Source organism: Gadus macrocephalus, chromosome 18 (assembly GCF_031168955.1).
Source record: "Gadus macrocephalus chromosome 18, ASM3116895v1".
NCBI classification, from domain to species: Eukaryota; Metazoa; Chordata; class Actinopteri; order Gadiformes; family Gadidae; genus Gadus; species Gadus macrocephalus.
The window spans coordinates 11661606-11679392 of NC_082399.1; the positions used below are offsets into that span (position 1 = coordinate 11661606).

Consider the following 17787-nt stretch of genomic DNA (forward strand, 5'->3'; position numbering starts at 1 on the left):
CAGGTATAAATCGCGTAGAACACTTACCACAGAAGGGTCTGTGTTTATGTTCTCTCTTTGTCTCTCGCTGTCCCTCTCTCTCTCTCTCTCTCTCTCTCTCTCTCTCTCTTTCTCTCTCTCCTCTTTCAATCCTGTCCTTTATAGCAAACTTGATTTGACTATAGGTAACCATAAGTAGGATCCAGAAGACTGAGCAAAGATAACAAACCAGCATCTCTCATGATGATATGGGTAAGAGATATCGGTTAGTTAAATGAGTTAGTCTGATGGGGAGGGACATGGGTTAATGCTATGGGTTAGTCATATGGGTTTGTAAAATGAGTTAGGGGTTAGTGGTATTGGTTAGTGATATGGGTTAGTGAAATGGGTAAGTGATACAGGTTAGTGATATGGTTAGTGATATGGGTAAGTGTTATGGGTTAACAATATGGGTTAGTGATATGGGTTAGGGATATGGGTTAGTGATATGGGTAAGTGTTATGGGTTAACAATATGGGTTAGTGATATGGGTTACACATATGGGTTAGTGATATGGGTTAGTGTTATGGGTTAGTGTTATGGGTTAACAATATGGGTTAGTGATATGGGTTAGTGATATGGGTTACACATATGGGTTAGTGATATGGGTAAGTGTTATGGTTTAACAATATGGGCTAGTGATATGGGCTAGTGATATGGGTTAGTGATATGGGTTAGTGATATGCGTTAGTGATATGGGTTACACATATGGGTTAGTGATATGGGTTAGTGATATGGGTTAGTGATATGGGTTACACATATGGGTTAGTGATATGGGTTAGTGATATGGGTTAGTGATATGGGTTACACATATGGGTTAGTGATATGGGTTAGTGATATGGGTTAGTGATATGGGTTAGTGATATGGGTTAGTGATATGCGTTACACATATGGGTTAGTGATATGGGTTAGTGATATGGGTTAGTGATATGGGTTAGTGATATGGGTTAGGTACGGTGTAGTGGCTAGTCTGCCAGCCATAAGGTACTTGGTTTGATCCACATCGTCCGATGCATACCCACAGGTCTCCTAGAGCTACGATGGCCCTGACACGTAGCTTCATCTACAGCGTAACCTGATGAAGGAGTCCGCTAGATTAATATAACGGATAAACCGACTGCCATCGTCATTCAATGAACACCAGGAGAAATACACAGCAGCTGATGTGTATCCACAACGGCAGGTCTGGGAACAGCGCTCATGGAGACCCTCCATCGGACCAGACCACTCCCAGACAAGGCCACACCGGGACATTTCAAACATCTCTCTCACAGACCTGGAGATGTCCATGACGTCTTTTGAGATGTTAAGAAAAAAGTTTGTCGACAAACAAATTTTTTTCCCCCAGAGTCTGTGTTTGGATACTGAACCACAAGGCCAGCAGATCTTCACAGTAGGTTGAGTTGAAACCATAACAACCCCCCCCACCCCCCGACCAACTTTTAATATGCTTACATATTAACAGGTTGACATGCAAATTAAGGAAAACTCCCAACCAATACGGCCTCCCAGGCCGTATAGCTTTTCCTCAGGAATCTGATATACTACTCTATCGTCCCCATGCTTCCATCTTAGTATTGGGTATTGGAATAATGAGTATTATCAATAGTCGTTAAAGGTTAATATTAGTAATAATGCAGGCCCATTGGTGTTATTAATATAAGTAATGTATTAGCAATAGCATTGGCAGAAATGTATTAATTTTAGTGTAATATAATTTTGCAGTTAATATTACTACGACTAAAGATTTAGGAGTTGCTGTGGACAAACCCACACAGGCGTGCACACACGCACGCACACACGCACACGCGCACACACACACACACACACACACACACACACACACCCACACACACACACACGCTCAATCCGGGCTGACTTCTAGACCTAGGCGGTATGGTTCCACTTTGACCAGTGATTGTATTCTTCTTCATTATTCAAACCGAGGGGGCAACTAATGCCAGTGCTTGTGGCAAATGCCTTCCAGGTGTGTTTGATTGGCGCAGTAAGAAGTATTTAACACAAGGTGAAGTCATTAACACATGCTAGATTGGCAGATGTGGAGACAGCTGCCTTTTAGTGTAGAAGTAGCCAGAGCTGCGGGTCAAATTAAATTAAATTGCACATTGTGCTGCTGCACATGTTCGTTACGAGGAGGATTTATGTTGTTGTTTTTTGTGAAACCCCTGCATTTCTATTTTCAATAAATGGTGTCGATTATTAAAGTGTTAAGAATGTCGCTTGAACACATTTAAAGAAGAATCGTTGCGTTTTTAAAGATCAAACTGCGACTGCAGACCTAGTAGCTTAACTAATGGGATAAGACGCTTTTACATTTCTTGGTCAGTGTCACCACCTGCTGGTAGAATCAGGATCGTGCTTCATCTACCGAACATCATGTACTATATCATGTTCTACACACCACGTATTTGATTCTTCTGCGATTTACACCAGAGGTAGGTTAGCTATAAGAGTTCATAAAACATAAGAGATATGAATGTAGGTGCGGTTCGGTGTGGTAAAATAAAAGTAGACCTCTTCTGATTATAGACCCAATCATCAACATCCATCCGTAGGCTATAGGCCTATGTGAGGCAAAGCACAGGTTTACAATGGGAAATTATACTGCAAATATAGAAGTATTTTATCGTTATACATATTAAGAATCATTAAGTGCCTGCACGTTACTGTGAATCAAAACGGTCGATGCAGAAGAAGAACAACGGAGTGAGCGATTGCTCCTCAATGAGGGGATCATAATTTCCATTGTAATGGGCCCGCATTCTCCCCCATAACGAATACACTTAACAAATCAGGATTAGCCATTTCGTATTGATCAGCAGGGAAAGACCTTACGAATTTGATCCCTTTTGTCCTCGCTGATTGACCGGGAGATAATCCCTTGTCAGTTTTGACCCATGTGACTAAACGCATCATCCGTTTACCCCTCAACCCAACTCTGAGTCACTGTGCAAACGGCGGGTCCCCCTCGGGTGCCATGGATACCGAGGGCCCCTGACCTCCCCGACGACGTTTTTAGAGGGAGGGGGACACGCCGGACAAATACACGCTCGCGTGTGCAGCGCCCTTACGTGCGTCATAGGGCGGCTGTTGGTTTGCTCTCGTGGCTGCACAAGGGCCAACTGGCCCCACACTGATAAGGCGCTCATCTGATCTTTGAGACGGGGGTTAAATGGTCCAAAAAACCAACAACGTATGGGGGTGGGGGTTCATAATTCGCATGCGTCATCCGAGTGTTTTACGCGTTTATTTTGTGCACAACAAATGTTTTTTTTCAAATAGCCTACGCCAAAGGCACATTGACATTGTGGCAATTACCTAACAATGGATTTAAAAGGGGGGAAAATGTGTATTTACTTTTTTTTTTTTTGTCGTTTCTCTGAGTTTTGGGTTATTAACACACCTTTGTCATGCAAACAAGCATACACGTTTGCAGCTCTTAACGCAGGCACTAATCCACCATCAATCACTGGCCCCCAGATCACCCTCATCCATTCGGTGTTAGCAGAATACAGGAACATCCTGTCATCAAAGCGGGGCTGCGCCTCTATTATATCACCCACCACCTTCCCAGGTAGGGAGCTCAGTTCGACCGCTCACCCCACACCACACAACACAAAACATGACAAAACGAGGTGTGCGCGTCTGGTTGCTCGTGGCTCTCCATCTCCATCTCAGGTGCGCGGTGGACGCGCTCGCATTTCCGCACGAAGGCCTGCAGAGACACGCTAAAGAGGGGAAACCCACCACCACGACGACCATGTCGGCTCAGGAGAAATTCGACCGGATTTTCCACCTGAAGGAGACGCTCCAGAAGCCCCCCTCGCCGCCCCACAAGCAGGCGCCCCAGTTCATGGTGGATCTTTTCAACTCCGTGTCCAAGTCCGCGGGCACCCCGCTGTGCCAGAAGGATATCCTAAAAGGCAACATCGTGAGGAGCTTTGAGGATAAAGGTACGTTGTGAACGGGTTAGGAACGTGCGTGTGTTGAATATCAGGGTCATTACGCAGTTTTCTGTTATAATGAAACTGTTTGGGGAAGATTTGGGCAGCGCGCAAAGTGACCCAAAAATCAATCCCCAAACACCATCAACAACTTTACACACAAGAAAGCATTGCATTGTAAAGAAAACGAACATGGAACCCTACGAGTGGATTTTTATTTTTGTGATGAAAACTAAATCTGCCCCCCACCCCGCCCCACCACACCCACCCCTTCCCATGAAAACAGGTCATACGGGAGAGAGGTTTCACTTCTTCAACCTCTCGTCGTTCAGCAGAGACGAACGGATGATCAAAGCGGAATTCCGATGGTTCAGGCAGAAACAGAAGCATTACTTCAAGTCCTTAGGGCCGCACGTCTATAAGGTAAGGCTCGCACGACCACCCACACACAATTTTTTTTTTTTAATTATTATTATTATGATATATTAGTCAGTTCAGGATGTTTGGAAATAAGTTAATAATCTACTACTCCTGCTCCAGGTGGACGTGTACGAGGTTTTGGAGAGCCGGGTCAGGCCGTGGAGAGGGAACCTCATCACGACCCGGTTGGTGCCCCTCTACACCCAAGGGTGGGAGGTCTTCAACGTCACTCAAACGGTGAGTTTCAACAGCGTTGGCGTAGGCTAAAACATGGGAACGCAGTTGCGTTTCTGTATGGGTGTGTCTGTGCGCGAGCCCGTTTGTGTGTGCGCGCACGCGCATATCTGTGCGTATTTTGCCAGTGAATGCGCGTGCGTGTATTTGTGGGAGTGTATGCGTGCGCGCGCATGTTTATGTCAGTGCATGTGCGTGGACGTGTGCACGCGTGTGCGTGCGTATTTTCTGAGCGTAGGTGTGCGTATGTTTTTTCTGTGTGTGTATGTGTTCGCGCACACGCATTTACGTGCAAGTCTGAGTGTTTTTTCAGTGCATGCGCGCGCGTGTATGTGTGGGTGGTCAATTGATCAGCTCAATCAATGTCAATACGAGTGTGGTGTGTCCTCGCAGGTGTCCAAGTGGATCGGGGACCGCCAGGAGAACAACGGTATCCTGGTGGTGACCACCCTCCCGTCAGGCGCCTGGCTGGAGGCCGCGGCCGACCACCAACGCACCGACCGCAACGCCTACCTGGTGGTGTTCTCCGACGACGCGAGGACGGAGCTCACCGGCAACACATCCATCCATCACGGTAGAGGAATACGGCTTACTAGAAAACAAAAAAAAATCTTTGTCAGGCCCTCCTAGTCTACTTTTCTCATGGACCACAAAATCAATAGTGTAGCCGCCTACAACATGTATTTTTTTTTGTAACGATTTATGTAACGACTTGTCCAACACGATAATAATAATTTTCATTCATAACTTTATATCGATAGGTCATGGGAACGCCCCTCCGAGCAACGACCACCACGACAGGAAACGGAGAGCGATCCCCGCCTTCCTCCGCGGGCGCCCGCAGCCCTGCCAGAGGGTTCCCCTCTTCGTTGACTTCGAGGAAATTGGTTGGGCGGGCTGGATCATATCCCCGAGGGGCTACAACGCCAACCACTGCAAGGGCTCCTGCCCCTTCCCGCTCGGGGAGAGCCTGCGCGCCACCAACCACGCCACCGTGCAGTCCATCATGCACGCACTCAAGCTGTCCGACGACGTGGGCTCCCCCTGCTGCGTGCCGGACAAACTGCAGTCCATCAGCCTGCTGTACTTCGACGACGAGGAGAACGTGGTTCTGAAGCAGTATGATGATATGGTGGCGGTGAGCTGCGGGTGTCACTGAACCCCTGGCCCGCTGGGCTCTTTCTGGACTGTATGGTTGGTTGGCTGGATGGTGGATTCACATCTTTAAGCTAAATTATTGTTGGAAATAAAAAGAAAGCAATGTATTTTCGTCAAAACATGTCTAATATTGTCAAATTGTATTATTTTTAGAAATAAAAGATAGAAAAATGCATTTTATTTTTTAATGTGGGTCCATGGCTAAGCCTTTTTTTTATAGTGAATGACTAGTATAACCTTAATACAAAAGGGTGAAGCTTTAAAGGTTCGCAGTAAAGGCCAGAATGACCTGCAAATCAAGCCTAAAGATTGACGCATTAAATCTAACAAGACAGGATATTATTGATATAAACAAATGGTTGGTATCAATTTTGTCAATCATTCAAATGGTTAAAAGTTTGATACACAGTGTATATCAAACTTGTATCAATGTTCAATACATTAATAATCTTCACAGAATATTTGTGGAATATTAAAAATTATTTCGAAAAATATATGTTAGGAGGAGTACGGTCAGTAATATCTGTTGTTTTTATTGGAATGGATCACATAAACAGAAGTCTATCGATGAAATTCAAAATGAAACACCAAGGCAAAACTAAGCATCCTTCAAAGTACTCTGCATGTATGATTTTTGGCAAAAGGCAACGGTATTTTACAGTTTATTCTATAAATGATTGCAAAATAACTTCTTCCTTTAAAATCGTTTTTAAAACGTCTGCATGCATAAACAGCCCTTTTTGTGCGATCCTTCACAGGATATAACCAGGATTAACTCAAAGAACGTATATTCAAGGAACTTTAATAGTGCTCTTTGTGACTGCAAACCTATGTGGAAAAATATGAAATTGAGGACCACCATTATAGTGCTTAACCAGAAATACATCCAAAACTCTTAAATTGCAATTGACTCGTCAACATTAGATTACAATTTCAAGATTTACATCTGTCTTTCATTTTTCTTATCACATACAACGAACAATATATATATATATATACATCAATTTAAAGCACTATAAAAAAAATATGAAATTGCACATTGTAACACAAAATAAGTTCCTAACAGTCACACACACACACACACACACACACACACACACACACACACACACACACACACACACACACACACACACACACACACACACACACACACACACACACACACACACACACCAACAATCACCATCTTCCCTGCATTATTTGAACAATAGATTCACACGGTTGACTTCATTCCAGTTCAAAAAGCCATCTCCTTACAACAATGAATGGTGGGGACTTTTAGAACAAATGTGTCATTTATCAGAGTGAGCAATGTTTTTAAGCATAAAAACATCACCAGAAATCCAAATGAAATAAAACCTGAAAGTTCCTAAGTCTATTTAAAAGCCCTTGCTCTATATCAGCTAGCACAATCCAGCTCCTCTACACCCAGAAAGTCTCCCAGCATGTGGTCGTGTTGACCATAAACTGGTTCTAAATAGGGACGGCCTTCGTTACTGTACACCTGCCGTGACCTCTCATTCTGCCTCCGTTCAAACTCGTCCTGCTCCATTTGGGAGGCCTGCACGACAGATTTATGGGATATGGACGTCATGGGCACCGGGACAAATCCGTGGTAGAGCACCATCGGGGTGTTTAACACCTCCATGGTGGGCGCCTGAGGTATGGCGCCCTCTGGTGGCTGGACAGGCAACTGCAAATAGTTCCCTGTTTCTGGATCATAGAAGGTTTTGGTCTTCACCTGGATGGGCATGTCTACGAAAAAGTACTGCCCTGAGTCGGGATCTTGGAGGAGTTTGCGCTGGGTCATGGGGATGGACTGAGTCACGATGGTGTGCTCCACGCTGGACTGACGCGACAGCTGTTGACCACTGTAGCTGGACTGGCGGGAGAGGTTGGCTGGGCGGGGTGCCTCGGTGGCATACGCGTCGATGCTGTGACTTCTCTTCACCGTGACGTCTCCTCCTCTGCAGGCTTTCTCCTTGGCGCGACCCCTCTGCTGTAGCTCCTCCATGATGGACTTCTCAATACGCTGGTTCCTCGTTTCAGTCATTTCCGACGTGTTGACCGACATATCCGCACTGGCTCGGCGCTCCGCGTGATCCCTCACATGCCTGTCCACACTCTGGGATCTTTTGGACTGCCTGTCTACTGCTGGCCGACTTTCGCTGACTTGGGCTTTGTATACGGGTACATTGCTGATCACCCTGTCACTGCTGTAGTTCCTACGTTCGGGTTTGTCGCGAGGATGATGATGCCGGTCACTGCTGCGGCATTCCCGTTCTGTTAAAATGACGTCAGGAAGTCGATCAACGCTGCAGCCACTGCTCTCCTTCCTGTCCTGCGTTTCTGCCTTGTAGCCGGATCGGACCACTTGGCTGTGATCCAGTCGATCGCTGCCTTGGGCTCTCTGTGGATATTGGGCTTCCTCAGTCTTAGTCTTGGTGTGCCTGTGATGACGACTGCTCTCGTTGGGATGGTATCTTTCTTCAATATTTTGCGCGTGCTCCTTGTTGATGCTCTGGCTCCGCTTTTCAGTGTGTCTTCTGGAGGTGGTAGAGGGTTTGTCCTCGGTCTGTACATTTCCTGGGTTATCAGCGCTGTGTTTAACCGCCCTGGGCTTTCTGCTGCTGCTTGACGACTTCTGAGATGGCTTTTTCTGGCCCTCTTCTTTCTTAATCCTTCTGGTGGTCAACTTCATTGCTTTCATAAGGGCCTTCTCCGATTTAGGTAAAACCGGGGGAGGTTTGGAAGGCCCTGATTGGCTGCCGCTGGCACTGGATGGAGAGCCCGACCTCTCGCTGGGCATCTTGGAGACCTTTTCCCCATCTTCCGTCTCAGCAGTGAGGTCCGCCCTGGAGTCCCCTGTCCAGCTTTCGACCCCGTCTGACAACGGACTCACTCCAGAGTTTCTGTCCTCTTCTTGTGGAACCGTTAGAGTGGGGCCGAATTGGCTTCTCCTGAGATTAATATCGTTTGAAACACTTGAAGGAGACAAACTATTAAGTGGGGAGTTTTGCGGTGAGACTTCGCCAGGGGCGAAGCTTGTAATAATATTTTGAGAATGGTTGCTACTGGCGATGGCAGTGTTGCTACCCGGTGGGAGATTCTTCTTTACGTGATTTATTGCACACAATTCCGAGCCGTTGAGATGTTCTTTCGGCAACCAGAGATGCACTGGCTTTACTGGTTTGTTAGAGAATGTGTTGTCTTTGACGATGAATAAGGCAGGGATGTCCAAAGATGGCGAAGAGAGAGTGCTTGCAGGAGACATGGGTGTTGAGTTGATTGTCTTTTCCTTTGTCTGTTGGCTTATAAGACTCTCGATTCCTCCCTCTCCACCTTCCCCAGCTCTGGGCCTGCCAACCTCCCGGTCCGCTTCTTCTTTCTCTGTACCAGGAGTTTTTAATAACGGCTTGCAAACTTCTGTCTCCCGTTCCCATACAGAGACAAGCTCTGTTCCTGTCGATACTGAATCGTTATTGAGGTTTCCCAAGACATTAATAGGCTCTCCGTCATTTTCCTCCATAACTTCTGTCTCCCGTTCCCATACAGAGACAAGCTCTGTTCCTGTCGATACTGAATCGTTATTGAGGTTTCCCAAGACATTAATAGGCTCTCCGTCATTTTCCTCCAACCCTGCAGTCAAATTCTCCAAAGAGTGATAAACGTCATTGTTTCTGTGTCCAGCACTCTCCACAGAGAAATAAGACGACTTTGATGAAAGACTAGCTTGATCAGGAGGGCTTTGGTTAATATTATAGCCATTTACTAACACTAGAGGAGACACAATGTTTCTAGGTATGTCAATGGCAGCCACCTGATCCGGTATCACTTCGGCTTTGGTTGTTTGATCAGCCTCGGCTGTTATCAGATTTGTAGTTCCTGTTTTCTCTGTTAGGAGAATACTTTCTTGGTTCAAGGGCTCTACTGGGCATACATCATCCGGCCTTAGTGGGGCCTTGCGCTTAACCTTCCGCGGTGATCCAAGACTGCAAAGACTCTCTTGGCTGTAGGTTATTTCTCTCCTTCTTTCCTCTCTTGGTGAGACAGAGCCATTTTTGGTCTGCAGCTCAGAAGACGTAACACATTCAGGTAGGATTGGATGTCCCTCAACTGTTGAGTTTGTCTTCTCATTCTTTTTCCCAAGCTTATGATTGAAGGTTTCTCTATTTTGTTCTTCCCTTTCTGAGTCTGTATGAACATCCGTAATAGAGGGTCTTTTATCTTTAGGACCGTCTTTAATGGAGAAGTCCTCCTCAGTTCCATCCATAGCGCTTCCAGACTCTTTTATATTATCCTCCTCATCCTTTCTAGTAACTCCTTTTTTGCTCCTCGGTGGAACAGGTGGCACAGGAGGTACATCCTTCATCTTCAGATTTTCTTTATTCTCTTTCAACAATTGTTTCCCGTTTTCGTCAGATGTTTTGGGTCTTACTAAATTGTTTTTCAGCTCTAAATCAGGGATGTGCCTTGCATCGTTGAGTTGTTCTATTCCATTGTTTAAATCGTTAGAGTTGCTCGCTAGCCGTTTTTTCAAGTCACCACTGACTGCATTTATACCTGGCAGAGGGACCATTCTGCACAACTGATGACCTGCACCGGGCCTAGTTTCAGTCTGTGACAGAATATGTTTGATTTGATTATGATCCCTCAGATCGCCTAACCTCTCTTTGAGCTCCATATCTCTAAGTGCAAGCATGCGACCATTTAGATTTTCCTTTGCATCCGCCGTGAAATTTTGCAAAACCGTCTCACGTTGCTCTTGACACTGTGCATAATCATGCTCAGTAGCAGTGTTTTCTGCTAACAACGGGTCTGTGTCCTTTTCCTTCAACGATTTATACTTTTGTCTTTCCGATATGACTTCCTCAAGTGCCATTTTTGCTCGGTCATAATTGTCATTTATAATTGCTTTGTTGAGAACATGGTTATCTAGCTTTGGGAAACCCTCCTGCTTGTTACGTTCTTGTTCTTTCTTTGTAAACATGTCCCTTTTGGCTTGTGTGTTACCTCTCATGGATAACATCCCCTTTTTGATATTTCTCAGCTCCCTGGAGATCAGGTCGTTCTTTGCCTTCGTCTCTTCATCTATGTTAATAGACCCTCGTCTTTCCCTTGCTTTATCGAGAACATCGCCTCGTCTCGCCCTTTCCAGCTCTTTTAAAGCATTCAAATCATTAATGATGTGCCCACTGTCTCTCATCATCTCTTCCTTCTTTCCCAAACCTATTCTCACTTTATTTTTACCCTCGTTATGAACTTCTTCCTGCTCGTCCTCCCTCTCTGCGTGTCTTTGAGTTTTGATATAATTGTTCTGCCTCGCAGAAAATACATGTTTCTTTCTGGCATCCTTCCTTACAGAATCACTTACATATTTCGGTATATAATCATTTTTAGCATTGCACGGATCTCTCTCGATCAGGTATTCATCAGTTGGGCTTGGTAAGTCTGATAGTTTCTCAAGAGTAGGTATAATATCCGATTTAGTGAAATTTCGCTTTGGCACTGGTGGGGGATTTCTTTTGACAGTAGTATTTTCAGAAAATATGTCATTTAATCCACCTGTTTTATTTTGATGGAAGTGATGATCCATAACGGACCTTTCTTCAATAATATCTTCTTTTGAGTTATCTGTGTTTCTCTTGGTCAGTTTTCTTTTGGGCTCTGAAATCATGTTTTTGATGTGACTCGAGTGACTCGCCTTGTTTTTTTCTGCATTTATTGCGTCCCTGGCTGCATTAATGACATCCATCGTACTTGGAGGATGGGAACTGGCATCTTTATCATTAACAGCTATGAACTGTGCAAAGTCTTTTGATTGGGTTTCCGAGCTACTGGTTTTTTCTGGTAGGTGTTGTTTATAAGCCAAGCTCTCTTTCTCCTGTTTATAGGGAGATGGTACTTTAACATCTGCTGCTATTTTGGGTGACAGTCGTTGAACAATATATGGTGAAAGCTCTGCGTTGACAGCTTCCCCCTTTGGTGCATCTGGCAAAGGTTCCTTTGTTTGCTTTAAAAGACGGCGTCTGTTATCGGGAGAGACACTTAATGCCTTCTGTGGGGCTTGCGGTGGACCAGCCCCAATATCAGCAGTGAAGGCCTTCTTGTACAAATTCAGGGACGGATAGTTTTTCTTGATTACCATTGGGCTCCTGTGGTTTTTCATCTGCATTACAGGTGCAAGATAATTCTCTTCACCTAGATTTCTGCTTCCCAAGGCCTCTCTTTTTGTCTGCAATAAATTTGTTATTAAATAGTCATCGGACAAGGGCGAACAGAAATCGTGTTTCCCAGCATCAACACATGGGGTGTTGGCTTGTTTTGAAACCGGACTGCAAGAAACCCACCCTTCTTTAAAGATGGCCGGTGTGTTTAAGCCTGAAGCAAGTCCCTCAGATCCCATGTTTGTATGGCCGCCGTTATCCACTCGTGGTGGCTGGGTGTCGCGATCAGGCATCTCTGATGATCTGAATTTAGGTGGGCTGTACCGACTCTTAACTCTTTTCCTGTTGTCTTTGAGGTTAAAGAGGATGCTCGAGGCTAGGGACTTGTAACCCTCTCGCCTGATGGGCGTTTCAGAGCCCAACCTGGCCTCTGAGTCCGGTCTGAGGGGCAGGTCGAGGGCTAATTGGAGAATCTCTGATGTTTCCGTCGGCTGTCTTGATGGAATAAGAGGAGTCATCAGCTGACAGATGCTAAACGGAGTGGAGGCCGCAGAGCAGCACTCCTCGATAGCTTGGACTTTAACACTTATAGCTTCCTGTTTCACCTGTACGACACTCTCAGCTCTCAAACTCTCCACTATTGTTTTGGAGATGCGACCTTGAGGAGGGGGGATCACGTTAGGCAGATTAACAGGAAGAGCGCTTCTTGACCTTGATTTGTTTTGCCTCCAGGGGGCAGCATTTGCTTCACTTGTGTTAGAGGAGCACCGCATTTCAGCCAGAAGGACTTTGGGCTTTGGTGGGACCTTTGGTGGAGGAGGTGGGGGGTGAGGTTTTGTAGCAGGGGTTGGAGGAGGTCCAGCCCCAACTCTCGGACACGGTTCCACCCCCTCTGCAGACATAGAGGGTTCTTTGGCAAGGGCTTTCAGACATGTTTGGGAATCCTCTGCATGGAAGATATCTATTCTATGGGCCTCTGCCAGCTCCCTGTAGAGTGGGGAATCATACCATTTGGGGATCTTGTCCGAGGGGATAGAAGTAACTATCTCCTCCCGCCCGAATGGGAACCGGTTGATGTCCCTCCACATCTGAAAAGGGCTAAATTCACTATGAAGGAAAAAGTTTTTAATATTCAGTTTTCTCAGTTGGATAGTGGACTTCCCATTCCTTACTTTTGAGGCGTCTTTTCCAGACTTCTTCGACGAGCCATCACCAGAGGGATTTCGGTGACGGCCGTTTTGCCCAAAATGTCCATCCGCAAGCGTGTCCTGATAATCCAAAGAAAAATCGGAGAGCTCCATCCGGATGCTACGAAGTGCCGATTTATCCCATGATTCTCCATTAGAGTCCTGCTCGACGCTATTGTCCAATATTCCCTTGCAGCCTTTCTCCGTGGCGCTCAATGCCTTCAGGAAAGACGACACCTGGGTCATACTCTGCTGCAAGTCTTTCCCGCCATTGCTGCCGTGATGCTGCGACTGCGCTTGCTTTTTAGACTCCTTCGACTTTGTTTTGCGAGGCGTCCCCACTAAAGGCTTGTGGCAGTTGAACGGTGAAAATCCGTAGGTGAACTCGTCGTTGTAAACGGCGTCGTCCCCCACGCAGAGACTCCGGAAGGCCCGGTCCGTCAGGGTGCTGACCTCCCGGTCGGCCTCGTCCATGAGCAGCTCGGTGAAGCCGTTGGGGAAGCGATGGTGCAGCATGCTCCCCGCCCGCTGGCCCAGGTGACGCTTCTCCACACAGGTCATGGCGTGCTGTTCGTCTGACTGTCCCGACAGCGGCCTGGGTTTCCTGGGTGTGTGTCTGTCACGTCTCCCCTTTGATCTGACTGTGTGCAGTCCAACGGACCATCGGCTGACAGTCCCTTCAGGTCCCCATGAGGACGAGTAGGTTGGGTATCACTGCTTCCTAAAAATAGAATCCGGTTTTAGACAAAGCATTGACGGCTTATCAAGGCACATATCGTTATAGGTGATAATTTATCAAGTGTGCGAGTGTGTGTCCAAGTTTCTGCATATGCTATAAATGGTTTGAACTTAGAGGGTGTACAGTTGACCTTTGTGTACAAAGCATGTGCAGAAGTTGACTATGCGTTGCTATGTGCATGGTAGACAAGCACTCCAGAGCGCCAGCGCTATTTAAGTCAAGCAAGGTGCTTAAAGCTAAGGGTAAAGACTGGAGACTGGCATGATAAAGGGGCCCTGAATCCATATTTGAAAGTTTTTGTTCCAATTCCATTTTACCAGGATCCATGTCACAAACGTCTATGCACAATCCTTGTGCATATGTGTTAATGTTGGTCGTTCAATTGTTTACAAGTAAATCGCTAAGCAAATTGTTTTGACAATCATTTGTGCAAGTTAGTGTCAAGCACAGAGCCCTGGAAATCAACTCATCTCTTATAGTGTGCTTTAACAGCTGCTGCCCTAGCTTACTTTAGCTATCTGGCTGAGGGCCTGGAATAGCACATTAACCCATTTATATATCCTGACCGAGGATCCTACATTGACACTGAACTCTTTAAGTATTCCCACGCAAACAGGACACTCCAGGAAAGATGAACACAAACATTCTGAAATTGCTAACACTTGCAGTCCTAGGTCATTGGCTTATTTTAAAATAAAACGTAACTGGTGAACTGGTTGAACTGGTTCATAGGGAAAGAAAAAAAAACGTGAGGATTCATCACACCCCGACTGCTTTATAACATTCTTTTCAAATATATCCAGCTACATTTTACGAATTATATTAATACTTAATAAATTTTTGTTCAACACACACATTTTCTGTTGTTAGCTAGAATGAATGTTAAAACGATTAGGACACCGAACCATAACAAAGCTACTTGTTGCTAGCTACAATATATTTTCCACATATTAGGATGTTTTTACGGTAACCAGCCCCCTTTTGTTACCTCGATATCACAACATTACATTAGTGACATTACTGTATGCACCCCGAGGAATATAATGCTTTCCAGTATGACTTTGGCTGTATTTAGTTATTTTCCAGTGCTCAGAACCTGATACCAGTTCTGCACCAAGGTGCTTTCCCACCAGTCGCTGCTGGTGTATTTATACTCAATGACCTGGATCTGCACCCACCCACTGGTAACAGTGCTGTATTATATGTAATTACACGAACGCGGATATATCTATGGCTGCCTGATACATTAGCAATGATGAATTACCTCTGTAGAGTACCGTCACTCCTTTTATGGTCGTTGAAAGTGTGTCATTGATTATTTGAGAAACTTCCTAAATGTATTGTTTGTTCACCTCAGAATAATAATAAAAAAGAAGCAATGTAATAAATAAAATAAAAAGCGTAAATAGCGCACAAAATGTACACATGCTAATTCCATTCTACATGCCGCCTTGTTTTGGTGATGTCCATAGTAGGACAGCTATCCCATGGTAGCGCCAGTGAGCACGTACAGGCCGTTCTGACTGCTCAACCGTTCAACGGATATCTCACCTTCCAAATGTGTCTTCCATGTAGAGGTTGAGTGAATCCAAAAGGAAAAAACTGAAAGTCCGGTAATATCGATCCAAACAACCTGTTGAGCAAAAAAGTGCTGTCAATGATTCATTCTTTGGGATAAAAAAAACAACAACCTGCACACTTACAATCATTTTATTTTCAAAGTTCAAACAAAACAAACCAACCCGACAAAGACCCTTTACTCACTTAACTGACTGAAGCCCTCAGCTCCATGTTCTAAACCACTGCAGGCAACCGTCTCGCTGTCCGATACGGAGATACTGAAATAGACACACCCGTTGGTGTGGCCCAACTTGAGTATAGGAACTCTGGAGCTAGCTAGCTTGCCCACATTGGAACCTCTGAGCGGGTGTCGAGTGGCAGTTGCAATGGGAGGCAGTGAACGGCAGGGCCAGAAGTGAGGAGGATGAAATGGACACTGTCATTGGCTATTTTTGTTTCAGGGCTGTATTGGCTTAGAGAGTACCACATGGGCACTGCTGTTGGATGGGTGGTCGCTAAGCACCTTTTTTCTTTTTGAAAGATGACAAAGGTTGCTGGGTATGTGTTATTTGAGGTTTCCTCTGAGAAGGAGTGGCAGTGTGGGGGGGAGTTGTTGAATGGGAACGCAATCCTTCAGGATGAGCAACTGAAGTATGTGTATTGTTTTACATTTCTTAGAAGAAAAGTTAAACAACCCTCAAATTAACACAAAAAGACCCTAACAAAGCCTAAACAACAACATGCCCACAACTCATAGTGGAGAGAGATGGGCTTGGGAAACAGGCACTTAAGACATGATGACTAATGTGTTTATGTGGGAGGGCCGACGTTGTCCATGTCGTTTCGCCAGCCCCCGGTTCAGGCTTTGTTTACATCATCCTGGGCTCTCTAAAGCTTCCCGTGGCCCAGACGGCTGGTTAGAGCACCAGCCCTCCACAGTCCTCTATGCAGCTGTTGTTTCGGTTGAATGTGGAAGCGGCCATTTTGTTTTGCTTCTTTTCTTTTGTTATTGTAGTGTTGTGAGTCAGAGGAAGAGAGAGGAGCTGAGGTCATGCTTAAAGGTTGACCCCTCGGCCATTCCCGAACTGGCGAAAGTATGTGTTTATCCAGAACAGAGTGCATGAAACGGGGTATCTATAGGTTTAGACACGGTTATAAAAACACAACACCTTATGAATAGCTTAAAATGCAATTGAACACCAATGTTGCAGACACATAAATAATCAACCATCCGTAAAGCTCCAACCATAGGTTTGGTTCCAACTGCCTATTAGGGAGCTGAATCTGCCTGTTGACCCAGCGCCTTGGTGCCACTGGAGACACCACTCCCCGAAAGGCCGCCACAACACACAAACGCCACAAAAACATGACGTCATTATAAACACAAAAACGTATGACTAATTTATTTTTTTTAATCTCCTTACAGCCCAACACACTGAGAGCTATACAAATAAATTGTAAGATCGTAATACCTTTTAGGCCTTATATCTTACATTTGTGAATTCAAGACTTTTTAAGACTTCCAGTACCTTGCGTGATCGTTGATTAAAAAAACACAATAGCACAACTGCTAACCTATGCTTTGTACTAGTTTAATGATATCCAGTTTGGTTATAATTGTGCAGAAGCCAATTCAACTACCCCCTAATACAAAAAGCAGGATAGATTATTCGTTACCTTAACACAAGTCACTTTGGATTACGTTGATGACGTTCAGGACTGCCTCTGTGAGCCAGTCGGGTCAGAGTCTATGTGAGACACCAGATGGGAACCACTGCCACCACCACCAAAACAACCCTTCACACCCATACACAAACAGCAGCATGACGTTGACCCACATGTCCACATATTTGCAAAAGCTGTTAACCAGGAATGTTAGTGGCTAGGGTTGAGCCTTTGTTTGTGAACTTTTTGATTGACAACCACACCTGGCTGACCAGAAGACGATGTGTTGGTCATTTTTGCTTTCCTTTTTAAAACAATCTTGTATTTGTCATTGTGATGCTCATGGTTTAACTAAGCCTGTGCTACCTTTGCTGCTGTTCCTAAGTATGCTCAATGGATCAAATTGGGATATTGTCATTGACTGTTTAAAAGGATGAGGGCATTGTTGCAACTGGTTGGATTCTGAACTGAGGGAAAGGCTTTACTGTGCCAAACCTATTAAACACAATGATGTTCACCTCCGTTTACACAGGTCACTTCCATCTGTTCCAATTTGTGGGTTTATTCCTTACTTGTATTCATTTCTCAATTGAATTCATCCAGTCACCCATGAATTAAATATTTGATTAATCCATTAATTTGTAAATTCATCCATTCATCCGTCGCTCACT

At 45.1% G+C, this 17787-nt stretch overlaps 2 protein-coding genes across 4 annotated transcripts; one reads left to right on the plus strand and one right to left on the minus strand.

Moving 5' to 3' along the window:
• The first annotated feature begins 3227 nt into the window (after positions 1 to 3227).
• On the plus strand, positions 3228 to 5970 carry LOC132447019 (bone morphogenetic protein 2-B-like). Of its 2 annotated transcripts, XM_060037629.1 has the most exons (6): positions 3228 to 3613; positions 3718 to 3992; positions 4270 to 4406; positions 4524 to 4640; positions 5031 to 5211; positions 5399 to 5970. In XM_060037629.1, the coding sequence occupies exons 2-6, from the start codon at positions 3800 to 3802 to the stop codon at positions 5794 to 5796; spliced, it is 1026 nt and encodes a 341-aa protein (XP_059893612.1). In that variant the 5' UTR covers positions 3228 to 3613; positions 3718 to 3799; the 3' UTR covers positions 5797 to 5970. The 2 variants fall into 2 exon arrangements, with proteins under 2 accessions (XP_059893612.1, XP_059893611.1); XM_060037628.1 differs by having other exon boundaries at positions 3228 to 3992.
• Positions 5971 to 6307: 337 nt separating this feature from the next.
• On the minus strand, positions 6308 to 16885 carry LOC132447011 (uncharacterized). 2 transcript variants are annotated; one of them, XM_060037613.1, is made up of 4 exons: positions 15656 to 16885; positions 15443 to 15524; positions 9394 to 13873; positions 6308 to 9285 (listed from the first exon to the last, which is right to left on the minus strand). In XM_060037613.1, the coding sequence occupies exons 3-4, from the start codon at positions 13711 to 13713 to the stop codon at positions 7198 to 7200; spliced, it is 6408 nt and encodes a 2135-aa protein (XP_059893596.1). In that variant the 5' UTR covers positions 13714 to 13873; positions 15443 to 15524; positions 15656 to 16885; the 3' UTR covers positions 6308 to 7197. The 2 variants fall into 2 exon arrangements, with proteins under 2 accessions (XP_059893596.1, XP_059893595.1); XM_060037612.1 differs by having other exon boundaries at positions 6308 to 13873.
• Positions 16886 to 17787: the final 902 nt, after the last annotated feature.